The sequence below is a fragment of the Hyperolius riggenbachi genome, chromosome 3 (assembly GCF_040937935.1).
Source record: "Hyperolius riggenbachi isolate aHypRig1 chromosome 3, aHypRig1.pri, whole genome shotgun sequence".
In the NCBI taxonomy this organism is placed as follows: Eukaryota; Metazoa; Chordata; class Amphibia; order Anura; family Hyperoliidae; genus Hyperolius; species Hyperolius riggenbachi.
In genome coordinates this window covers 491,000,636-491,027,308 of record NC_090648.1, presented here as the reverse complement: position 1 = coordinate 491,027,308, position 26,673 = coordinate 491,000,636, and the positions used below count along the sequence as shown (strand labels likewise).

General features: G+C 48.8%; 2 protein-coding genes across 3 annotated transcripts in view; one reads left to right on the top strand and one right to left on the bottom strand.

The window, feature by feature from the left end:
• The window catches only part of PHF21B (PHD finger protein 21B), a 553,372-nt gene that overhangs the window by 364,407 nt on the left and 162,292 nt on the right, over positions 1 to 26,673 (top strand). The gene's annotated exons all lie outside the window — the stretch shown is intronic.
• Positions 1 to 26,673, bottom strand: part of LOC137560789 (uncharacterized) — a 308,947-nt gene that overhangs the window by 173,554 nt on the left and 108,720 nt on the right. Inside the window, exon 4 of the mRNA XM_068271931.1 lies at positions 12,202 to 12,282. Coding sequence (XP_068128032.1) covers positions 12,202 to 12,282 — 81 coding nt within the window. The remainder of the gene's footprint in view (positions 1 to 12,201; positions 12,283 to 26,673) is intronic.

Sequence of the window (26,673 nt, the reverse complement as noted above, 5' to 3'; positions counted from 1 at the left end):
AATACACATTTTGAAATCCAAATTTTCTGCAGAAAAGAAAAATGGTGTACATGTATGGTTTTTTTTTGCAATGGAAAGCGCACATGAAAATTCACAAATACAGATTCATATTTGCAAAAATATGTTCAGAAAAATTGCTATAAGTGTGAGGGCATCCCTTAAAGGGAACCTTAACTGAGAGGGATATGAATGTTTCCTTTTAAACAATACCAGTTGCCTGGCAGTGCTGCTGATCTGAAAAAATCAGAATCCAGTCTGACTCCAGTCAGAGCACCTGGTCTGCATGCTTGTTGAGGGGCTGTGGATAAAAGTATTACAGACACAGGCGGGGCCGGGCCGAGGCATAGGCTGGAGAGGCTCCAGCCTCAGGGCGCAGTGTAGGAGGGGGCGCAGAATTCATTCAGCTGTCATTCCTAATTGTGTTTGAAGCAGAAAGAAATAAGAAAAGGGGATACATGGCAGTGACTGCAAGCCAGATAACTAGATATTAAGGTGTTGGGGAGGTTGTGGGCCCTGTGGCGCCTCTTAGTCTAATAGCAATCAGTGTGTGATGGCTGGGGTGGCAGGGATGGAGGGGCGCACTTTGGTGTCTCAGCCTTGGGTGCTGGAGGACCTTGTCCCGGCTCTGGACACAGGACCAGCAGGAGAGTCAGGCAACTGGGATTATTTTAAAAGGAAAATCTATATCCTTCTCAGTTTATGGTTCCCTTTAACCACCCTGGCGTTCTATTAAGATCGCCAGGGAGGCTGCGGGAGGGTTATTTTTTAATTTAAAAAAAAACGATTTCCTAAGCCCACTAGAGGGCGCTCCCGACGCATTCTTCTGATTGCCTCCGGCAATCAGAAGTAACAAGGAAGGCTGCAATGAGCAGCCTTCCTTGTTTGGCTTTCCTCGTCGCCATGGCGACGAGCGGAGTGACGTCATGTCAGCCGCCTCCGATCCAGCCCTTAGCGCTGGCCGGAACTATTTGTTCCGGCTGCGCAGGGCTCGGGCGGCTGGGGGGACCCTCTTTCACCGCTGCACGCGGCGGATCGCCGCATAGCGGCGGCGATCAGGTAGCACACGTGGCTGGCAAAGTGCCGGCTGCGTGTGCTCCTCTTTATTTCATCAAAATCGGCCCAGCAGGGCCTGAGCGGCAGCCATCGGCGGTGATGGACGAGCTGAGCTCGTCCATACCGCTAAGATGGTTAAAGGATACATCTAGAATTTTTTTTTTTTTTTTTAAGTTTTACTCACCTGAGACTTCTTCAAGCCCCTAGGGCCTTGATTCACTAACCGGCACTAAGCCGTTTAGTGTGCCTTATCACTTAGTGGGCACAAACTACAGCGCTAACCTTATCTGAGGTCTTCTGCGCATGCCTGGGGGCACCGTGCGCCTCTTGTGATCGTACAATCAAGAAAAGGCACGCTACATGCCTGCCCATGCGCAATAAATCCCGACCAAGATCTTTACAACGAGAGATTCACTTTTATTGTATTTCTCATGAAGCAAAAATACATTTTTCTACATTATTAACACAGATTATGTCTCTTTTGACTTTATCCAAACAGCCTCATTTTTATGATCCGCCGTGTCAGAGTTCAGCTCTACGCAGAGATTTTATGGTCAGCTGCAGAATTTATGTCCACTTAACAGGAGGACGTTGCCAAGCCCATTACACAGGCTAAAAAAGGAAACGGCCGGCTGATGCAATTCCAGAAATCTCTCATTCATCCAGGAGAGATTTCTGGAATTGCATCAAATCCATTTCCTGCACTCCGACACTGTCCCCAAATCAGTATTTTCCTCGGCAAAGACGTGATGAGAATTTTCAGTTCGTAAAAACTTAACGTTCGATATATACGTAGGCTACTAGTTGGGTTTTTATACGCCGTTATCATCGCCAGACACTTTCTCTAATAGAACTTCCAGATCATCGTCATAAGTTTTTAAAGACGACCTCTAAAATTGGCCTGTTCCAAAATAACTTTACAGCCAAATAAACGTGTGAACAGACCTGGCTGCAGAAACGCTTCCCGGCAGCACTGAGACATCACATGGTCTGTGTGACATCCACAAGGGTCTGTTGAGTCCCGAGCTATCACCGTAGCGATCCACTCCTAAACGGTCGCCGCAGGAATTAAGTCCCGAGCTGTCGCCGCAGGAATTGAGTCCCAAACTGTCACCGTAGAAATCGAGTCCCAAACTGTCACCGCAAGAATTGAGTCCTGAACTGTCACCGTAGAGATCGAGTCCCGAACTGTCGCCGCAGGAATTGAGTCCCGAACTGTCGCCGCAGGAATTGAGTCCCCAACTGTCACCGTAGAGATCGACTCTGAACTGTCGCCACAGGGACCGAGTCTCGACCTGTCACCACAGGGATCAAGTCCTGAACTGTCCCTGCAGGGATCGAGTCCAGAACTGTCCCCGTAGGAATCGAGTCCTGAACCGTTATCACAGGGATCGAGTCCCGAACTGTAGCTGCAGGGATCGAGTCCTGAACTGTCCCCGTAGGAATCGAGTCCTGAACTGTCCCCGTAGGAATCGAGTCCTGAACCAGAGCTGGGACAAGGTCCTTCAGAACCCAAGGCTGAGACACCAAAGTGCGCCCCTCCATCCCTACCCCCCAGCCGTCACACACTGATTGCTATTAGACTAAGAGGCGCCACAGGGCCCCCAACCTCCCCAACACCATAATCTCTAGTTATCTGACTTGCAGTCACTGCCATGTATCCCCTTTTCCTATTTCTTTCTGCTTCAATCACAGTTGGGAATGACAACTGAATGAATTGTGCGCCCCCTCCTACACTGCGCCCTGAGGCTGGAGCCTCTCCAGCCTCTGCCTCGGCCCGGCCCTGTCCTGAACTGTCACCGCAGGGAACGAGTCCCGAACTGTAGCTGCAGGGATCGAACCCTGAACTGTCACCGCAGGGATCGAGTCCTGAACTGTCGCCGCAGGGATCGAGTCCTGAACTGTCGCCGCAGGGATCGAGTCCTGAACTGTCTCCGCAGGTACTGAGTCCCAAACTGTCACCGCAGGGATCGAGTCCTGAACTGTCACCGCAGGGGTCGATTCCTGAACGTTCACCGCAGGGACCGAGTCTCGATCTGTCACCACAGGGATCAAGTCCTGAACTGTCCCCGCAGGGATCAAGTCCAGAACTGTCCCCGCAGGGATCGAGTCCTGAACTGTCACCGCAGGGATCAAGTCCCGATCTGTCGCCGTAGGGATCGAGTCCAGAACTGTCACCACAGGGGTCCAGTCCTTAACTGTCACCGCAGGAATCGAGTTCCGCACTGTCACCGCAGGGATCGAGTCCTGAACTGTCACCGCAGGGATCGAGTCCTGAACTGTCACCACAGGGATCAAGTCCTGAACTATCACCACAGGGATGGAGTCCTGAACTGTCACCACAGGGATTGAGTCCAGAACTGTCACCACAGGGGTCCAGTCCTTAACTGTCACCGCAGGAATCGAGTTCCGCACTGTCACCGCAGGGATCGAGTCCTGAATTGTCACCACAGGGATCGGGTCCTGAACTGTCACCGCAGGGATCGAGTCCTGAACTGTCACCACAGGGATCGAGTCCTGAACTGTCACCACAGGGATCGAGTCCTGAACTGTCACCACAGGGATCGAGTCCTGAACTGTCACCACAGGGATCAAGTCCTGAACTGTCACCGCAGGGATCGAGTCCTGAACTGTCACCGCAGGGATCGAGTCCTGAACTGTCACCGCAGGGACCGAGTCTTGAACTGTCACCACAGGGATCGAGTCCTGAACTGTCACCACAGGGATCGAGTCCTGAACTGTCACCACAGGGATCGAGTCCTGAACTGTCACCGCAGGGATCGAGTCCTGAACTGTCACCGCAGGGATCGAGTCCTGAACTGTCACCGCAGGGACCGAGTCTTGAACTGTCACCACAGGGATCGAGTCCTGAACTGTCACCACAGGCATCGAGCCCTGAACTGTCACCACAGGGATGGAGTCCTGAACTGTCACCGCGGGGATGGAGTCCTGAACTGTCGCCGCAGGGATCGAGTCCTGAACTGTCACCGCAGGGATCGAGTCCTGAACTGTCTCTGCAGGTATCGAGTCCCAAACTGTCACCGCAGGGATCGAGTCCTGAACTGCCCCACCGCAGGGATCGAGTCCTGAACTGTCACCGCAGGGAACGAGTCCTGAACTGTCTCCGCAGGTATCGAGTCCCAAACTGTCACCGCAGGGATCGAGTCCTGAACTGCCCCACCGCAGGGATCGAGTCCTGAACTGTCACAGCAGGGATCGAGTCCTGAACTGTCACAGCAAGGATCGAGTCCTGAACTGTCACCGCAGGGACCGAGTCTCGATCTGTCACCACAGGGATCAAGTCCTGAACTGTCCCCGCAGGGATCGAGTCCAGAACTGTCCCCGCAGGGATCGAGTCCTGAACTGTCACCGCAGGGATCGAGTCCCGATCTGTCGCTGCAGGGATCGAGTCCAGAACTGTCACCACAGGGATCCAGTCCAGAACTGTCACCGCAGGAATCGAGTTCCGCACTGTCACCGCAGGGATCGAGTCCTGAACTGTCACCGCAGGGATCGAGTCCTGAACTGTCACCGCAGGGATCGAGTCCTGAACTGTCTCCGCAGGTACCGAGTCCCAAACTGTCACCGCAGGGATCGAGTCCTGAACTGTCACCGCAGGGATCGAGTCCTGAACTGTCTCCGCAGGTACCGAGTCCCAAACTGTCACCGCAGGGATCGAGTCCTGAACTGTCACCGCAGGGATCGAGTCCTGAACTGTCACCGCAGGAATCGAGTTCCGCACTGTCACCGCAGGGATCGAGTCCTGAACTGTCGCCACAGGGACCGAGTCTCGACCTGTCACCACAGGGATCAAGTCCTGAACTGTCCCTGCAGGGATCGAGTCCAGAACTGTCCCCGTAGGAATCGAGTCCTATACCGTCATCACAGGGATCGAGTCCCGAACTGTAGCTGCAGGGATCGAGTCCTGAACTGTCCCCGTAGGAATCGAGTCCTGAACTGTCCCCGTAGGAATCGAGTCCTGAACCAGAGCTGGGACAAGGTCCTTCAGCACCCAAGGCTGAGACACCAAAGTGCGCCCCTCCATCCCTACCCCCCAGCCGTCACACACTGATTGCTATTAGACTAAGAGGCGCCACAGGGCCCCCAACCTCCCCAACACCATAATCTCTAGTTATCTGACTTGCAGTCACTGCCATGTATCCCCTTTTCCTATTTCTTTCTGCTTCAATCACAGTTGGGAATGACAACTGAATGAATTGTGCGCCCCCTCCTACACTGCGCCCTGAGGCTGGAGCCTCTCCAGCCTCTGCCTCGGCCCGGCCCTGTCCTGAACTGTCACCGCAGGGAACGAGTCCCGAACTGTAGCTGCAGGGATCGAACCCTGAACTGTCACCGCAGGGATCGAGCCCTGAACTGTCACCGCAGGGATCGAGTCCTGAACTGTCGCCGCAGGGATCGAGTCCTGAACTGTCGCCGCAGGGATCGAGTCCTGAACTGTCTCCGCAGGTACTGAGTCCCAAACTGTCACCGCAGGGATCGAGTCCTGAACTGCCCCACCGCAGGGATCGAGTCCTGAACTGTCACAGCAGGGATCGAGTCCTGAACTGTCACAGCAAGGATCGAGTCCTGAACTGTCACCGCAGGGACCGAGTCTCGATCTGTCACCACAGGGATCAAGTCCTGAACTGTCCCCGCAGGGATCGAGTCCAGAACTGTCCCCGCAGGGATCGAGTCCTGAACTGTCACCGCAGGGATCGAGTCCCGATCTGTCGCTGCAGCGATCGAGTCCAGAACTGTCACCACAGGGATCCAGTCCAGAACTGTCACCGCAGGAATCGAGTTCCGCACTGTCACCGCAGGGATCGAGTCCTGAACTGTCACCGCAGGGATCGAGTCCTGAACTGTCACCGCAGGGATCGAGTCCTGAACTGTCTCCGCAGGTACCGAGTCCCAAACTGTCACCGCAGGGATCGAGTCCTGAACTGTCACCGCAGGGATCGAGTCCTGAACTGTCTCCGCAGGTACCGAGTCCCAAACTGTCACCGCAGGGATCGAGTCCTGAACTGTCACCGCAGGGATCGAGTCCTGAACTGTCACCGCAGGAATCGAGTTCCGCACTGTCACCGCAGGGATCGAGTCCTGAACTGTCGCCACAGGGACCGAGTCTCGACCTGTCACCACAGGGATCAAGTCCTAAACTGTCCCTGCAGGGATCGAGTCCAGAACTGTCCCCGTAGGAATCGAGTCCTATACCGTCATCACAGGGATCGAGTCCCGAACTGTAGCTGCAGGGATCGAGTCCTGAACTGTCCCCGTAGGAATCGAGTCCTGAACTGTCCCCGTAGGAATCGAATCCCTGAACTGTCACCGCAGGGAACGAGTCCCGAACTGTAGCTGCAGGGATCGAACCCTGAACTGTCACCGCAGGGATCGAGCCCTGAACTGTCACCGCAGGGATCGAGTCCTGAACTGTCGCCGCAGGGATCGAGTCCTGAACTGTCGCCGCAGGGATCGAGTCCTGAACTGTCTCCGCAGGTACTGAGTCCCAAACTGTCACCGCAGGGATCGAGTCCTGAACTGTCACCGCAGGGGTCGATTCCTGAACGTTCACCGCAGGGACCGAGTCTCGATCTGTCACCACAGGGATCAAGTCCTGAACTGTCCCCGCAGGGATCAAGTCCAGAACTGTCCCCGCAGGGATCGAGTCCTGAACTGTCACCGCAGGGATCAAGTCCCGATCTGTCGCCGTAGGGATCGAGTCCAGAACTGTCACCACAGAGGTCCAGTCCTTAACTGTCACCGCAGGAATCGAGTTCCGCACTGTCACCGCAGGGATCGAGTCCTGAACTGTCACCGCAGGGATCGAGTCCTGAACTGTCACCACAGGGATCGAGTCCTGAACTATCACCACAGGGATGGAGTCCTGAACTGTCACCACAGGGATCGAGTCCAGAACTGTCACCACAGGGGTCCAGTCCTTAACTGTCACCGCAGGAATCGAGTTCCGCACTGTCACCGCAGGGATCGAGTCCTGAACTGTCACCACAGGGATCGAGTCCTGAACTGTCACCGCAGGGATCGAGTCCTGAACTGTCTCCACAGGGATCGAGTCCTGAACTGTCACCACAGGGATCGAGTCCTGAACTGTCACCACAGGGATCGAGTCCTGAACTGTCACCGCAGGGATCGAGTCCTGAACTGTCACCGCAGGGATCGAGTCCTGAACTGTCACCGCAGGGACCGAGTCTTGAACTGTCACCACAGGGATCGAGTCCTGAACTGTCACCACAGGGATCGAGCCCTGAACTGTCACCACAGGGATCGAGTCCTGAACTGTCACCGCAGGGATCGAGTCCTGAACTGTCACCGCAGGGATCGAGTCCTGAACTGTCACCGCAGGGACCGAGTCTTGAACTGTCACCACAGGGATCGAGTCCTGAACTGTCACCACAGGGATCGAGTCCTGAACTGTCACCACAGGGATGGAGTCCTGAACTGTCACCGCGGGGATGGAGTCCTGAACTGTCGCCGCAGGGATCGAGTCCTGAACTGTCACCGCAGGGATCGAGTCCTGAACTGTCTCCGCAGGTATCGAGTCCCAAACTGTCACCGCAGGGATCGAGTCCTGAACTGCCCCACCGCAGGGATCGAGTCCTGAACTGTCACCGCAGGGAACGAGTCCTGAACTGTCTCCGCAGGTATCGAGTCCCAAACTGTCACCGCAGGGATCGAGTCCTGAACTGCCCCACCGCAGGGATCGAGTCCTGAACTGTCACAGCAGGGATCGAGTCCTGAACTGTCACAGCAAGGATCGAGTCCTGAACTGTCACCGCAGGGACCGAGTCTCGATCTGTCACCACAGGGATCAAGTCCTGAACTGTCCCCGCAGGGATCGAGTCCTGAACTGTCCCCGCAGGGATCGAGTCCTGAACTGTCACCGCAGGGATCGAGTCCCGATCTGTCTCCGCAGGGATCGAGTCCAGAACTGTCACCACAGGGATCCAGTCCAGAACTGTCACCGCAGGAATCGAGTTCCGCACTGTCACCGCAGGGATCGAGTCCTGAACTGTCACCGCAGGGATCGAGTCCTGAACTGTCACCGCAGGGATCGAGTCCTGAACTGTCTCCGCAGGTACCGAGTCCCAAACTGTCACCGCAGGGATCGAGTCCTGAACTGTCACCGCAGGGATCGAGTCCTGAACTGTCTCCGCAGGTACCGAGTCCCAAACTGTCACCGCAGGGATCGAGTCCTGAACTGTCACCGCAGGGATCGAGTCCTGAACTGTCACCGCAGGAATCGAGTTCCGCACTGTCACCGCAGGGATCGAGTCCTGAACTGTCACCGCAGGGATCGAGTCCTGAACTGTCACCGCAGGGATCGAGTCCTGAACTGTCTCCGCAGGTACCGAGTCCCAAACTGTCACCGCAGGGATCGAGTCCTGAACTGTCACCACAGGGATCCAGTCCAGAACTGTCACCGCAGGAATCGAGTTCCGCACTGTCACCGCAGGGATCGAGTCCTGAACTGTAGTTCAGTCCTAAAAACAATTGTAAATAAAATTAAAAAGATCGTACATAAAAATGGCTTTTACTTTTGTTTATGACTATTTTTCTAATTGCGAGATTTTTGCAAACCGATCGGAAGTTTGACAAAAGTCTCACAACGATTTCGCTCACTCTCACTTGTATGTGTGTACGAGGCTTTAAGGGTTGATCCAAAACCGAATCTTACGGATTATCTCTATCTTACAAATGATCTCTCCTTATAGATAATGTAAGTTTTGTACATGAACCCCTCACTATCTATCGCTACAGATATATGTATTTCCTGTGTCTCTGTAGACACGCGGTCTCGCAGCATGCAGGTATAGGATGTGGCCGTGTCTATAGCATGGGTCAGCTACAGACCATAGATAAACATAACTTCTCAAGTCACCTGGGTATCCGATCCCCCCCACCTCCCCCAGCTGAATATTCAACGAATTCCCTCCACTCATATATAACCAGTGAAGTGGAATAAATGTATCAGTTCAGACAGGCGCTGCTATCAGATGGCCACACCTCTCAGCTCAGGGCCTTGTGGTATCTGCTTCATTGGAGAGATTTAAATGCAGAAATGGCTGAATGTGCCCCAAAAGTTTAGGGAGACATTCTGATGAAGTGCTGTCCATCCCGCCAGCAGAGTCCATGCTCCGCCCATCACACAGGCCAGACAGTAGAGTGAGTGCTCCGCCCATCACGTAGGCCAAACAGCAGATTCTGTGTTCCGGCCCAATCACACAGGCTAGCCAGCAGAGTCTGTGCTCCGCCCATCACCAGACCAGACAGGAGAGTCTGTGCACCGCCCGTCACACAGGCCTCACAACAGAGTCGGTGCCCCATCCATCACACAGGCCAGCCGGCAGAGGCAACATATTTTTGCCTCTGAAGAAGCAGGTCAAGCCTGAAAAACAACTGTCAGGCACTTGACACCCCCACTGTTTTGTACCACTGTGTATACACAACTGGAATAAAGGATTTTTAAAGAGACACTGAAGTGGGAAAAAAATTATGATATAATGAATTGGTTGTGTAGTATGGATAATTACTAGAACATTAGTAGCAAAGAAAATATTTTTATTTTCAGGTATATAGTGTTTTTTTATAACACTGCATCATTCTCTAATATTTGCAGTTTACACACTACTCAGCATTCTAAATGATTTTACAGAGCAGGCCAGTGAACTTTTGAACTGTTCTCTGGAGAGAAAAAGAAAAAACAATGACTGACAGTTGGGATAACAAGCTCCAGAAGACAGAGCTCTCTGCGACTTTGAAAGTCGTGGAGCTCAATGCCTCTTTTGCATAGATAACAACTGGAGTTTCTTAAATCTTCCTGTACTGGAAACTATATTAGACTTATGTCTCTGCTCCTAATGTTTTATTTCTTAGCTGTACTACACATACAAATCATTATGTCATATTTTTATTTTCAGTTCAGTGTTTCTTTAAGGAGCAGTGCCTTGCTCTACTCTTCTTTTGCATGACAATATCTGAAGGATGAGCACGCTCCCTGCATCCCGCTCCAGTTGGTACGCCCTGCTGCATTCTGGTGCCTGGTACTGTTTTCTCTTTCCATTTATTTCCATATCGCGTGTGTCTGTGTGTCTTCTGATGCAATGGAGAGAAATCGCTTCTCGTACATCACACAGTGACTCCAGCATGACTCACAATGCCAGCCTGCGTTCCTCATTTCTAATGCAAGACACATGCTTCCTAATGTTGCTGTTGATGCCGGGCGGTTTTCAGTTTCAGAACACTGCTTAATATAATTCATTCTTTCATGATCCACGTCTATGACAAAGCCGGAGCTCGCAGGGCAGGGTTTAAAGTGATACTGAAGTGAAAAAAAGTATGAATATAATGAATTGTATGTGTAGTGTGGATAGTTCATAGAACATTAGTAGCATGTTCGCAGTACCTCCTCCACCATAACAGTAGAGCAACCATGACTCCTCCAACCCCTAGCCATTGTGGCCACCATAGCACGCTAACTCTCCTCACAGCAACAACCCTATTACCCCAATATCCGTCCCCTACCATAGTAATGTGACAGGCAGGAGAAGAGAGACTAGAGCAGCCCGTCCGCCTGGAAGTCTTTGGAGGATCAGGGCCACTCGTAGAAACAACACCGGTCACGTCATACAGGAGCAGGTAGAACCGATTAATCTTGTGAGGACGAATTGTATACTGTATATGTGACGGCCAGATCTCGAAGTTAGCCATCTGGGACCAATATGCAACAATATAGGACCAATATGCAAAGTGAACGACTGATGCGCCAATACAAGATGAACCTTACTCTTTTCAGACTTTGCCTGGCCAGAATGCAACCTGACAAGAACTGGCTTGCCAAATCCAAAAGAAAGCTTTCATGAAGCATGGCTGCAGGGAAGCACAATGCAAAGTCCTCACAATAGGCGGTGAAATGTCCATGGCTGGATTTCTGGCAAGGCCACATAGGCCATGGCCTAGAGCACCAGATAAACAAGGGGCGGGCTCCAGGCAGTGGGCTTTATTTGCAGATTAAGTGTCCAAACAAATGAAAGGGGTCGGACTAACTGCACTATTAGCACCAGCTAGCACCTGCCTATGCTGTGCTACAGGCAGCTGCACTCAGTTAACCAAGCATGTGCAAACAGTTGGTGATTGGTAAGCAGCCAGACCTGTTCCAATGACATAGCAGCAGCTGCGGGCAGTTACGGAAGGCTAGGTCTGGCACGCTCGAGGGGCTTGATTCACTAAACGTTACGCGTGGAGTAATGCGCGCAAAACACTAGCGCGACCGTGATATCAGTTATCACAGTTTAGCGAATTAAGCCCTTGGTGTGGAGGATGAAAGGATCCTGGGCAGCATCAGCAAACAGTACAGAACACAGAAGGCAGCCTATCACAGTCCCCATTTCCTGGTTATTGGTTGGCCAGCAGTGTAACCATGGAGACCGCAGTGGGTACAGGACTCACTTTTACATGTTGCCGACCCCACCCACTCTCCAATTGTGAGTCACTTTTGACTACGGTAGGTGGGTGTGGTGGATGGCTTGCACCACGCCCGTAACCTGTAGACCGCTGTTTGATTGACCAGTTCCACTGTGTGACGTGATTGATTCACTTCACGTTGCCATGGCACCTCAGCACTAACCACAATAGTGGACACCGGTGGCACAAAGATTTTTTTTGGGGGGGATGGGGGCGGTGGAGAGAGGAGGTAGGATACTGTTTGGTTAGGGGCGGCTGATAACAGTGGGCCTTGGACAGTAAGAAGTACAAATCCAGCCCTGGAAATGTCTAGAAATGGCCATGCTTGTGCTGTTCCCCTTTCCTTGGGACTTGGCTGGCCAGGTCCTGTCATTTCATGTTCTGGCCAGCCAACATCCAAGTAGGCAAGTTCAACGTGGTTTTTCTGCATATTGGCCGTAGTAGCCAGGCACTTTGCCTATTGGCCAGTTAGATCTGGAAGTGGCCAGACTCTGGTCCTAGAGGCAGAATAAAGGCCCACGGCCTTGTGGCGTGACTTTACTAGCAACCTGTAGGTCAGAGCTGCTGTAACCGTCCTCCCCATGCCTGAGAGCGTTCCATGTGCCCCTCTCCCCCCTCCCTGATGGATATACTCCTGTCACAGCAATGGAACCCAAGCGTTCTGCTCACCGGACTCCTTCATTGAGGTTGTAGAGTTCATGATCTTGAAGGCCTTTCTTCTGAAACACGGAGATCACTCCATTCTGGATGCTGCAATGAAACACAGACCATAAGAACATGTTGGTGGGGTGGGATGTGGGGGGTGTTTACACATTTGCAGAGAAGAGACTTTACAGTACACCCGTCACTATATATAAGTTTGGGGCATTGAAAGGGCAAATTCTGCCCAGGTGTTGGATGTACGGGTGCCCTGTTAATCTACTGTTCCTTGCTTTTGGCACAGTACAGTGAGAATACAGTGACGGATTTACTTTTATTGCACTGATCAATCCCAACATTAAAACCACTGAAGTGAATTAATAACACTGATGATCTCAATATGATGCCACCAGGCAGGGGAGGGGCATATTAGGCAGCAAGTGGACAATCCCCTGCAGAAAGGGGGGGAATTTAGGGGGTAGTGTTTAGTGTGTGTGTGTGTGTGTGGGGGGGGGGGGGTTGGTGGGGTTGCGTTGAGTGGTGGACTTCTCACGCAACCGGAAATTAATTACATGTATCCAGTACCAGGCAATCCCTGCTTGTACCTGATAACTGGGGCTCTACTGTTTAGGCAGATGACACAGAACCCGTTCACAGGTCTTGTGGAGTACGGGCCTGACCACCAGGGGGAGCCGCACTATACCATAGGATGATACTGTATTATATATATTATAGATATATAGTCAGATACCACAGGACAACTTTGCAGGTCTTGTAGAGTCCAGGCCTGACCACCAGGGGGAGCTGCACTATATTATAAGCTGACAGTGTATTATACGCATTATAGATATATATATATAGTCAGATACCACAGGACACCTTCACAGGTCTTGTAGAGTCCAGGCCTGGACAGGTCAGATGGGGGGGGCTACATAGTATTATACAGGCGGTTTTAATGTTTTGGTTAATCAGTGTATGTTTTCTATACAAAGTAAAGATGCAATACATTTTTTCTGTGTTCGTATTAATGCTTAATGAGAGTCTGAAGCCTACAAAAATACCTCTTTCTACTTGTCAGTCTTCAGCATTCAGGCCATAGCTGAAACGCCAAATTCCCGAGGCTGAACACTGAATTAATACCCCCCAAAATTCCGGGGGCAAAATTCCAGCTCGTGGATTTTGCTGCCCCGGGGAGGCAGAGCTTTGTTCTGTAGCTCTGCCTCCAGTCACGTCAATCTCCGCCTCTCCCCGCCCCTCTCAGTGACAGAAGACTGAGAGGGGCGGGATGAGGCGGGGATTCGCGCAGGCTGACGCGAGTAGAGGCAGAGCTACTGCACAAAGCTCTGCCTCTTCCAGGAAGGATCCCCGAATTTTGCCCCGGGGATTTCGGGGGTATTAATTGAGCGTTCAGCCGCTGGGATGCAGCATTTCAGCGATGGCCTTAATGCTGAACAGGACTGACAAGTAAAAAGAGGTATTTTTGTAGGCTTCAGACTCTCTTTAACTAAATTAAAAATAAAAAGCACATTTAACAATGCAACGTACAGAAGACCATGACATGCAGTGCTGAATTTAACTCAAAGAAATTGGATTTTAGTTAATTAAAATCTGGTGAGTGAAAGGTGAATTATGATTCCAGGTCATAAAAAGCTATTTTAATTGGCTGCCATAAGATTCAGCTCATAGATGTGATTGGCTGCCATGGCTCTTGGCGTTTATAGGCTGCCATAAAATACTGCTCTTGACTTTGATTGGCTGTCATGAGATACTGCTTTGGCTTGCTCTGATTGGCTGCCGTGAGATACTGCTCTTGATTTTGATTGGCTGTTGTGAGATACTGCCCTTGGCTTTCATTGGTTGTTATGAGATACTGTTCTTGGCTTTGACTGGCTGCCATGAGATAGTACTCCTGGCTTTGATTTGCCGATATGACATCCCGCTCTTGGCTCCTCATCGTTCTAAATAATCTTCACAAAAAGCTGCAAGAAGGGTAATGTGTCAGAACCTCGAGCCAAGCGCTCTGCACTGCCAGATGTAGAGGCATGAAAGTCAAATGAAAGTCTCCTACTTTCGGGGACAGAAAATGTTACATAATAAAACATTATTCACAGAAAATATATTAAAGAGGAACTCCAGCCTAAACAAACATACTGTCATTAAGTTACATTAGTTATGTTAATTAAAATAGATAGGTAATATAATATCTTACCCACACTGTTTTAAAAGAACAGGCAAATGTTTGTGATTCATGGGGGCAGCCATCTTTTTGGTTGAAAGGAGGTGACAGGTAGCATGAGACACAGTTCCAACTGTCCTGTGTCCTGAGCACCTCTCCCAGTTGCTAGGCAACGTGAATAACAACATAGGAAATCCCATCATGCTCTGCACAGCATCAGGGAAAGCAAAAAAGCCAGGGCTTTTTTTCTTTGATGGGTGGAGCTTAGTTAAAAATGCAGCTAAAAATGATGCTTTGGTAAGAAAAACAATGTTCTGATGCTGTGAAACTGTTAAAGAGAACCCGAGGTGTGTTTAAAGAATGTTATCTGCATACAGAGGCTGGATCTGCCTATACAGCCCAGCCTCTGTTGCTATCCCAAACCCCACTAAGGTCCCCCTGCACTCTGCAATCCCTCATAAATCACAGCCGTGCTGTGAGGCTGTGTTTACATCTGTAGTGTCAGTCTCAGCTGCTGCCCCGCCTCCTGCATAGCTCCGGTCCCTGCCCCCCGTCCCTTCCCTCCAATCAGCAGGGAGGGAAGGGATGCAGGCGGGGCCTGGAGTTCTGCAGGAGGCGGGGAGAGCAGCAGACTGACACTATAGAGATAAACACAGCCAGCTCTGACAAGCTGTTTGTCAGCAGCACGGCTGTGATTTATGAGAGATTGCAGAGTGCAGGGGGACCTTAGGAGAGTTTGGGATAGCAACAGAGGCTGGGCTGTATAGGCAGATCCAGCCTCTGTATGCAGATAATATTCTTCAAACCCACCTCGGGTTCTCTTTAAAGAAACACCAAGCCTTTTCAGTTCTGCTGAGTAGATTTTTAGTCCGGAGGTTCACTTTAAGTTCCACCACAAGACAAAATGCAATAACGCATGAATTTATGCACCCAGTGATGATGGGCGTATTCGAGAGAGACATCTCTTTTTGATCTAATCTGATTAGAGAGACATCTGTCAGCTGCCCATACACTGCAGACCGATTCCCGATCGATTTCATACTGAAATTGATCAGGAATTGGCCTTGTGATGACACATACGCCAACTGGCCAGCCTGATGCTGTCCCCTCTAATGTCAAGTGTGTCCCCCCCGATACCCAGTGCACTATACCTGTCTGTGTCTGCCTCTTCCTCCGCAATCCGCATACATGTGCCCCACGTGGCTGCTGGCGTATACGTGGGCACGTGTGACATGCTCTGGTAACCACGTAGGGCGCATGTATGTGGGTTGTGGATGGAACCTTGAGCCAGCGGCGGACACGGATAAAGTATAGTGCACCGTAGGGGAGGCACATTTGACATTGGGGGCACTGTCAATCGGGCATGCTCTTGGCGGCATCCGATTCAATAATAATTATTGAATTGGATGATGGATCGACCAAGTCCATAGATGTATGGCCACCTTTAGATATCACTGTAGAGGGATGTTCCCAAGGCTTCCCCGACCCTCCACAACCCCTCCGCTGCTGGTCGCGATCCCCTGCGTACTTTGCTCCTGCGCTGTGCGTCGTACACACACAGGTGAGCACAGCAAAATTCAACATTCTACTGAGGTAAGTATCCAACTTTTTTTTTTTTTTTTTAATCTTGCTTTAAAGAGAAACTGTGACCAAGAATTGAACTTCATCCCAATCAGTAGCTGATACCCCCCTTTTACATGAGAAATCTATTCCTTTTCACAAACAGACCATCAGGGGGCTCTGTATGGCTGATATTGTGGTGAAACCCCTCCCACAGGAAACTGAGGACCATGGTCCTGGCAGCTTCCTGTCTGTGAACCTCGTTGCACTGTGAGAAATAACTGTTTACAGCTGCTTCCAACTGCCAAAAAATAAAGCAGCAGCTACTTCCAGTGACATCACCGGCCAGCAGTAAAAATGTCAGCATGTGAAATGTCAGAATGTAAATCAGGGAGAGGAAAGACTTTACAATGGTCAAACACTGACTAAATCATTTATACATAATTATTGTAAAAATGAAGCACTTATTTTTATTACATTATTTTCACTGGAGTTCCTCTTTAAGTACGCTTTAAGGAGGCCCTGTAGTGACATACAGTAGAATGCAGTCAATTATTCAGGATACCCACTTTTATGGTCATTTTTCTGGTTTCAGCATTAAAAAAACACTTCCTGTGTTTCTGTATATTGGTATGTATGTAGACCCACCCTCAAAGTGATGTCACAACCCAGACCATTTTGCGAAACCAGGTATTATTTTCACTGGCTTTGGAACTCCCAGTAAACAAATATTCTGCAGAGATCACTATACAGGACTAAGGCCTTGTTCACATTATAAATCGCCAGTGCAATCGCAAGCGCTGAGCACTTTTGTGGGCGCTTTTTAAAGTGCTTTTCCCTGCGCTTTTTAGAGCGATTTGCGCTTTGTTAAGCGCTATTTTAAGGGCTTTTCAAAGCACTTTTGTCCAGCGATTTTTTTTTTCTCTTCCTGATGACACTCAGGAAGTGAACTCTTTGACCTGGAACAGAATAAATACATTGGGCCTGATTCACAAAGCGGTGCTAACAGTTAGCACGCTGGTGAAAAGCCCAGGCGTGATAAGTTTAGGCATGATAAGTTTAGGCATGCTAAGGTTAGATAAGTTTAGATCGCGCTCAAAATCCTGCAAGCAAAGCAGCGCCATTAAACTCTATGTGAAGTGCACCAGACTTTGCTAGAGCAAAACTTTTGATTAGCTGTGTACTGCGGTGCTAACCCAGTTGGTGCTTAAACTTATCACACCTAAACTTATCACGCCTAAACTTATCACACCTAAACTTATCACGCCTAAACTTATCACACCTAAACTTATCACACCTAAACTTATCACGCCTAAACTTATCACACCTAAAATGAGTTTAGGCTTGATAAAGGGCTTTCACCAGCGTGCTAACTGTTAGCACCACTTTGTGAATCAGGCCCAATGTATTTATTCTTAAAAGTGTTGGGCAAATCGCTTATCAAAGTGCTTTGCGATTTCCCTATAATTTGTATTAAAGCACAAACGCCCAGGAAATGGTGCAGAAGCCGCGTTTGCGATTGGAAAGAAAGCTCATCGCTCACGTGAGAACACTGACACAGAGCAAACATTGCACAAGCGCTTTTAAAGTGATTTTTAAAATCACCAGCGCTTAAAAATAATCGAAAACGCTCTTAGTGTGAACAAGCCCTAAAGGCCACCAGTGATACATTTCTGAATGTAAATCAGGGAGAGGAAAGATTTTACAACGAGCAAACACTGACTAAATGAATTATAAATGAATATTGCAAAAAATAAGCTATTTTATTCATTATATTAATTTAAGGGCACTATGGTGAAAAGTTGTAAAATTTAAAATATGTGCAAACATAGACAAATAAGAAGTATTTTTTCCAGAGTAAAAGGAGCCATAAATTACTTTTCTCCCATATTGCTGTCACTAAAGGTGGCCATACACTGGTCGATTAGCCATCAGATTCATCCCTCTCTGATCGAATCTGATCAGAGAGGGATCAAATGGCCACCTTTACTGCAAACAGATTGTGAAATGATTTCAGCCTGAAACCGATCACAATCTGTGGAGCTGCCGCCCCCCCGCATACATTACCTGTTCCGGCCGGCGCGAGTCCCCTGGACCCGGCTGTCTTCTTCTCCGCTCCGGGCTCCAGACCGTTCCTGCAGCTACTGAACTTCCTGTCCAGGGGAAGTTTAAACAGTAGAGGGCGCTCTACTGTTTAAACTTCCTGCCGGGACAGGAAGTTCTGTGTAGCTGCAGCCGGTCCAGAACCCAGCACGGAAAGAAGACAGCCGGGACCAGGGGACTCGCGCCGGTCGGAACAGGTAATGTATACCCGCCGTATTGCGTCGGTCGTCGGCATTCGAACGCCGCTATCGACGCACTCCCAACCCGCCGGCGATCGAGAAAAATCTTCCGCACGGACGGATCGAGGGAAATCGACGGGAACGATCGATTTCGGACGGAAATCGATCGTTCTGTCAGCGGTGTGTGCAGCGATTTCACAGCCGATTCGATCACTGTGATCGAACCGGCTGTATATCGGCGGGAAAATCGTTAGGTGTATGGGCCCCTTTACAGTAGATAGTAGAAATCTGACAGAAGTGACAGGTTTTGGACTAGTTCATCTCTTCATAGGGGATTCTCAGGGATTTATTTATTATCAAAAGCATTTAGTGAATGGCAGTTGATCTGTCAAACTGCCAAAAAACTGTGTAGCGAGCAGGGAAGCTGACCAGCATCATTGTTTAAATCCTTTTTAGGGAATATCTTTATAAAGAATAAAATCCTTGCTGAGAATCCCCTATGAAGAGATGGACTAGCCCAAAGCCTGTCACTTCTGTCAGATTTCTACTACCTACTGTAAGTGACAGTAAGGCCCAGTGCACACCGAGCGGTTTTTGGAGCGATCCGCCGGCCGCATCCGCCTCTAAAAACGCTTGTCTAATGTATTGCAATGGGATGGTGCACACCGGCGGTTTGCGGTTTTTGCCAAGCCGCAAACGCGCCTCCTGCTGCGCGTTTGCGGTTTTCGGAAGCGTTTCGTCCTCAATGTAAAGTATAGGAAAAACGCAAACCGCTCTGAAAAACGCTAGTTCAGAGCGGTTTGCCAGGCATTTTTGTTACAGTAGCTGTTCAGTAACAGCTTTTACTGTAACAATATGTGTAATCTGCTACACAAAAACGCACCCAAAACCGCTAGGTATGTTTAGAAAACCTCTCTAAACATACCTAGAATCGCTCTGAAATCAGCTCCCAAAACCGCTAGCGTATTGCGGATCTGCTAGCGGTTTTGGTGTGCACTGGGCCTTAGGCCTGAAACACACCAGAGGAGTTTTTCTGAGCGTTTTGAGTTTTTAAATCTGCTGCTAAGGTTATCCTATGTGTCTGTGCACACTGGAGCAATGAGGTTTTGTAAAAAACCCCATAGCATTACATTGGGAAGAGCTTTTGAAACCTCTAAAACAGGGGTGCCCGATAGGTCGATCGCGATCTACCGGTAGATCGCGACCGCCTAATCGGTAGATCGCGGCCTCTTGGCCGCGTCCCATGGAATTTAGCAGCCAGCAGCTGTATATCGCAGTTTCTGCTGCTGGCCGCTGGAGGAGAGAGCCTTGCCAATCAGGGGAGGGGAGGAGAGAGCCTGGCCAATCAGGGGAGGGGAGGAGAGAGCCTGGCCAATCAGGGGAGGAGAGGCGCGCAGCCAATCAGGAGAGGAGAGGCACGCAGCCAATCAGGAGAGGAGAGGCGCGCAGCCATTCAGGAGAGGAGAGGCGCGCAGCCATCTAGGAGAGGAGAGGCGCGCAGCCAATCGGGACCCGGAGAGGCGCGCAGCCAATCGGGTGGAGAGGCGGAAAACTTCCGAGTTCCGACTCCACTCACGCTGCCCACCGGAGCCAGGCCTAAAGACCTGGACGCCACCGGCCCTATATCCAGGTAACCTATACTGAAGGGACCTATACCCGGCTAACCTATACTGAAGGGACCTATACCCGGCTAACCTATACTGAAGGGACCTATACCCGGCTAACCTATACTGAAGGGACCTATACCCTGCTAACCTATACTGAAGGGACCTATACCCAGCTAACCTATACTGAAGGGACCTATACCCGGCTAAACTATACTGAAGGGACCTATACCCGGCTAGCCTTTACTGAAGGGACCTATACCTGACTACATTTCCGGGGGGGGGGGGGGGGGGGGGGGGGAGGGTGCATTTGAAACATCGGTAGATCTCCTGGCCTCGGCGAATTTTAAAGTAGCTCGCGAGCCGAAAAAGTGTGGGCACCCCTGCTCTAAAAGCTCTTCCCAATGTAATGCTATGTTTTTTTTTTACAAAACCTCATTGCTCCAGTGTGCACAGACACATAGGATAACCTTAGCAGCAGATTTAAAAACTCAAAACGCTCAGAAAAACTCCTCTGGTGTGTTTCAGGCCTAACATAGGAGAAAAGTAATTTATGGCTCATTTTACTCTGGAAAAAACGTACTTCTTATTCGTCTATGTTTGCACATATTTTAAATTTTACAATTTTCACCATAGTGCCCCTTTAACTACAGTTTGTAATGCTCAAAACAGCTGACTTTACCGACCATTTAGCAAAGTGTCCATTCATAAAAGCGGTTTCCGCATGAAAAGCTACAATTCCCGAGCAGTGCGGGGAAATTACCGCCTTATGCAGTGATTATCACAACACATGTCGGAAATAATGGCTGTCTCCAATTTCCAGGCAACCAGTATCCCCCTTTGTGCAGATTCCGCACTGCCGCATCCGCCCGCCGTATCCTCCTGTACACTTCCGCATTGTGAGATGCGGAAGCGATGTGAATGTTGTGTAGGAAGTGATGTGTAGCCACATCGGCTCCCATTCGCTTGTGGAAACGGACCCTAAATGTATTAGATACAGAGGATCAGCAGGGCTGCCAGGCAATGTGTATTGTTTAATAGGAAATAAATATGGCAGCCTCCATATCCCTCTTAGGTCAAGTGTCCTTTTATTTGCTTACCGATGCCCCTCTGATCACCTCACTCAGAGGTCCCTGAGAGGGGGGGAGGGGGGGTTGTATCTGCATTACCAGGGTGGGGAGGACAGTCAGGTTTCACTGCTGGATGGCGGAACAGCGAGGATCCTGGGAGATTATGTCAACAGGTATCAGAACTGGCAGAATGCCTCATAAAACATGTCCTGACAGATGGGGGGAATCCTGTCACTAGGACAAACTGTCATCATTATTAGGGATCGTCTATCAGACTGAGCTGCCTGTTCCAATACTCGGGATGGTGGAACAAAGAGGATCCTGGGAAAATATGTCACCAGGTATCAGAACTGGCATAATGCCTCATAAAACATGTCCTGACAGATGGGGCGAATCCTGTCACTAGGACAAACTGTAATCATTATTAGGGATCGTCTATCAGACTGAGCTGCCTGTTCCAATACTCAGGAACAGAACAGACACGTGTGACAGTGAGACAAAGCCACACTGGAAGCTGAAGTCTTTCTGTCTGTGTCACCGCGATGGAACATGACAGCCGATCCCTCCCATGTTATCACGGCTAAAACACCTCAGGCGATTTATAATAGACGAACGACTGGGAACTCCGCACACAGATGTTCCCTGACTCCTGCGTGGTGTTCAGCAGCAGAACCGCTGTCTGGCTGGTAGCTCATAAATTACTCTTATGGTGCCCATACACGGTACAATTTTTCTTTTTTTTGATCAGAGAAATTTGATCAATTTTTCCGTTTGGTCAAATAGTTTTTAAAATTCTTTTGGAGGTACAACACACGAACCTTAGATTTTTCCCAAAATCAGAGAAACATGATCGAATATGAAGAAAAAGTTGGTTTTATCGAATGGTATTTTCTTATACAACCTACCATACACTATACAATTTCACAAATAATCACCCACATTTTTCCAACATGACTGACCAGATTCTTATCAAAGAGACTGAATAATCGTTCGCTTTTCTTAAAGAGAATCTGTATTGTTAAAATCGCACAAAAGTAAACATACCAGTGCGTTAGGGGACATCTCCTATTACCCTCTGACACAATTTCGCCGCTCCTCGCCGCATTAAAAGTGGTTTAAAAACAGTTTTTAAAAGTTTGTTTATAAACAAACAAAATGGCCACCAAAACAGGAAGTAGGTTGATGTACAGTATGTCCACACATAGAAAATACATCCATACACAATCAGGCTGTATACAGCCTTTCTTTTGAATCTCAAGAGATCATTTGTGTGTTTCTTTCCCCCTGCAGTTCTCATGAACTGAAGTTTCAGGCTGCTTGTTTCTTCCTGCAAACAGCTTTGCCCTTGTCTGTAATTTCTCAGTATGTGAAAGCCCAGCCAGCTCAGAGGACGATTTATCCAGCTTGTAAAAGATAAGAGAGAAGCTGCTCTAATCCTAAATAATACACAGGCAGTGTGCATAGAGGGGCCTGGAAGGGGGAGTTCATAGCAGAACCACAACACTGAAGAACTTGGCAGCCTTCCAGACACAGGCCCGACAAGTCTGACAGGGGAAAGATACATTGATTTATTACAGAGACTGTCATAGTAGAAAGTGCTGCAGTAAGTAAGAACACATTAGAATAGCTTTTTGAACTTGTAGGATGATAAAAAACAGGATGCAATTTTTGTTACGGAGTCTCTTTAACTGAAGAAAAAGATTGTTTTCGATTTTCACTCTATTCGATCGTTTTGGTCAAATAAATGGGAAAATCCATCGTTTTAATTATATCATGTATCGGCACCATAAAAGGAGAACTCTGGAATCAAAACCAAAGATGCCACCGCATAATCCACCAATAGCAGATTTACCACCACCTTGTCTTGTTATAAAGGAGGCTTCTGACTACCAGAAAATATCCGCCCTATGTTCTATGTTACAAAAACATTAGCTGCAATGCTCTCCCTATAGGTGCCCACGAATGGTGCAATTTTTAGGGAACGATCCTGTATTCGATAAGATGATTCAGAAAAAAAATGGCAAATTTGGTGCTGATAACATGTTAGGGTGACAGAATAGCGAGTCGCCACACAGAGTTACTTTCCCCATCTTTGTCCACCTCTATGTTAAATGAATTTAGTGCAGGAGTTATGCGAGAGTTTAGGCGCATTCCCTTGACGCCCCTTTTACACTTACATTTCAAGTGTGCGTTGCATTACCCTGTTTTACCGCAGAGTGACGCAATGGCAAGGCAAGTGAATGGGATCATTCACATTTACGGTGTTGCATGGCAAGGCCGTAAGTGTGAATCTTCCGCAATCCCGATGCACAGCCTGCAGCGCGTTACCGCAAGCACAGCGATTAACGTAAGGTGCCTGGCTACTGGAAGTCTATGGGTGACACGCAGTGAGAGTAAACAACGGGAGTGCGGTACGACATGCGTAGATGCGTAGAACGATGGGAATCCCAATGATGTACTTACTGCCAAGCACAGAGTACGTCACTGAGTGGGGGCAGAGCTGTGCATATGACCCTGTCCAGCAGGGAGTACGTCACTGAGCAGGGGACGGCGCTATGCATATGACCCTGTCCAGCAGGGAGTACGTCACTGAGCAGGGGGCGGCACTATGCATATGACCCTGTCCAGCAGGGAATACGTCACTGAGCAGGGGGCAGTGCTATGCATATGACCCTGTCCAGCAGGGAGAAGGTCACTGAGCGAGGGCGGAGCTATGCATATGACCCTGTCCAGCAGGGAGTACGTCACTGAGCAGGGGCGGTGCTTGGCATATGACCCTGTCCAGCAGGGAGTACGTCACTGAGCAAGGGGTGGCCCTATGCATATGACCCTGTCTCCACACGGTGGCGCAGGGTCATATGGAGGCTGGTTTCTGCGGTGCAGTGTGATGTGAATCATGCCCCCCCCCCCCTTCCCCCCCTAGTCTTCACAGCTTTGCATTACTTTAGAATTTAGAGACAGGTGCACTTTAAGCCCAAGTTTTAAGCATCCTAACACTTTGGAAATATCGGGAAGATGTCTGCAGATCACCTTAATTAATAAATATTTGGGTTAAATGGCGAAGGTCAGCGCGGAACAGAAGCTCTGGCGGGCGTATAGATAAATACGCGATCACGGTTCTGCATTCGCACAGGCCAGTCCGGGTCGGAGCATTTCAATAATACAATTTAATCATCGTAGTAAGCGGACGAGCCGGAGTCACATATCAAAGGTTAGAGATGAATTATTCAATCCGCTCGTGTCAGAAATATTCTGTCCACTTCTTGTAGAAACTGAATCTCATTTACCCTCATAGAGGGAGTAACAAGTACCAGGAACTACACCAAGTCCGGCCACAGAGCTGCCACGCGTGAGCGCTGTCCAACCAATCATGGGACTCTCAGGAAGGGGGTGGGCATCATGTGACATGGGGATGCAGTCCTAGCCAGAAAGATGAGTTTTCCTGACTTGGTAAAATGGTCGATCGGCAGCCAAGTCACCTGATGTATGGCCACCATAAGACTGTAATGTTGTAGCAGATGTATAAGGAAGCAGATGGCCTCCCATGTGATCCTTGTACTACAATCATTTGTTGTCTCTCAGTCCCTCCCCCAGTCTTACGTTTGGTTGTCTGATTATTAGGGTTGCTTCACACTTGTTATAGCGATTTCTACAAATCTGCATGTGCAAATTTTTGCTTGCGATTTTTCTCTGTGTTGTCAGTGCAAATATTTGCAGTGTGAGCTTTTTTTTAAAGCCATAACTTCCTGTCCCTCCCATTTCCTGTGGGTTTTCCAGAGGAGCGTGTTCTCCTGTGTTTAGTTTTTTGTATTGGGGGTTGTTACTGCTGTTACTTTATTTATGTAAATGTTGGTATCTGAATGCATTTGGTATGCGAAAAATGAACATTTCCAAATTGTATGCAATTTGCATGTCCGTTGCAACCTATTGTAACAGTTTTCTGTATTGCAGCCTATTGTAGTGGTTAACTTTTCTCTATTCCAGCCTATTGCAATAGTTTTCTGTATTGCAGCCTATTGTATCAGTTTTCTGTATTGCAGCCTATTGTAGCGGTTTTCTGTATTGCAGCCTAGTGTAGCAGTTCTCTGTATTGTCACCTATTGTAGTGATTTTCTGTATTGCAGTCTATTGTAGTGTTTTCTGTATTGCAGTCTATTGTAGCAGTTTTCTGTATTGCAGCCTATTGTAGTGGTTTTCTGTATTGCAGCCTATTGTAGCGATTTTCTGTATTGCAGCCTATTGTAGCAACTTTCTGTATTGCAGCCTATTGTAGCGGTTTTCTGTATTGCAGCCTATTGTAATGTTTTTCTGTATTGCAGCCTATTGTAGCGGTTTTCTGTATTGCAGCCTATTGTAGCGGTTTTCTGTATTGCAGCCTATTGTAGCGGTTTTCTGTATTGCAGCCTATTGTAGCGGTTTTCTATATTGCAGCCTATTGTAATGTTTTTCTGTATTGCAGCCTATTGTAGCGGTTTTCTGTATTGTAGCCTATTGTAGCGGTTTTCTGTATTGCAGCCTATTGTAGCGGTTTTCTGTATTGCAGCCTATTGTAGCAGTTTTCTGTATTGCAGCCTATTGTAGCGGTTTTCTGTATTGCAGCCTATTGTAGCAATTTTCTGTATTGCAGCCTATTGTAGCGGTTTTCTGTATTGCAGCCTATTGTAGCAGTTTTCTGTATTGCAGCCTATTGTAGTGGTTTTCTGTATTGCAGCCTATTGTAGCGGTTTTCTGTATTGCAGCCTATTGTAGCGATTTTCTATATTGCAGCCTATTGTAGCAGTTTTCTGTATTGCAGCCTATTCTAGAGGTTTTCTGTAATGCAGCCTATTGTAGCGGTTTTCTGTATTGCAGCCTATTGTAGTTGTTTTCTGTATTGCAGCCTATTGTAGCGGTTTAAATTTTTTTTTTTTTAGCTGTCGGGCTGTTTTCCTGAAGGCGCCTCTGAACAGATCATTTCTCACAGTTTATAATCCTCAGCCTGTTTCTGGCAGCGACGGCCGGTTCAGTGTTGAGAGTTTCGTTTGATCAAAGCACAGCGAATCCTGTGTGAATGAACCGGCCAATCAGCCGCCAGAGTCTCACGCGGCCACAACAGCCTCTTTACAGAAACGGATTAACTCTATAAAACTAGCGAGCTCTAAGGTTTAAAAGGAAATCACAACTTTGCCTCATTTACTTTATTTACATAGTTATTTGGGTTGAAAAAAGACATACTGGTACGTCCATCGAGTTCAGCCACAATATAAAGTACAACACCAGCCCGCTCCCTCACATATCCCTGTTGATCCAGAGGAAGGCGAAAAAACCCTTACAAGGCATGGTCCAATTAGCCCCAAAAGGGAAGATAATACCTGCCCAACTCCAGATGGCAATCAGATAAAATCCCTGGAGCAACTTCCCTTGGAAATACCTAGTAATTATAGCCTTGGATGCCCTTCAATGCAAGGAAAACATTTAAGCCCACCTTAAACACAGATATAGGGCCTGATTCACAAAGCGGTGCAAAGTGTTTGCACGCGAGTGAAAAGCCCTTTATCACGCCTAAACTTACTTTAGGCATGATAAGAAGAAACTCGCGCGAATTTTCCGCGCGCAAAGTTTTGCACGCGCAGCGCCCATTGAACCCTAAGGGACTTTGAGTGCGTGCAAAATTTTGCGCGCGGGAGCTTCGCGCGAAGAGCAGCAAAAATCGGTGATAACTCAGCGGTGCAAAGGTTATCATGCCTAAAGTCTTTTAGGCGTGATAACTGAGTTATCACCGCTTTGTGAATCGAGCCCATAGAATTTGCAATAATTACTTCCTGTGGCAA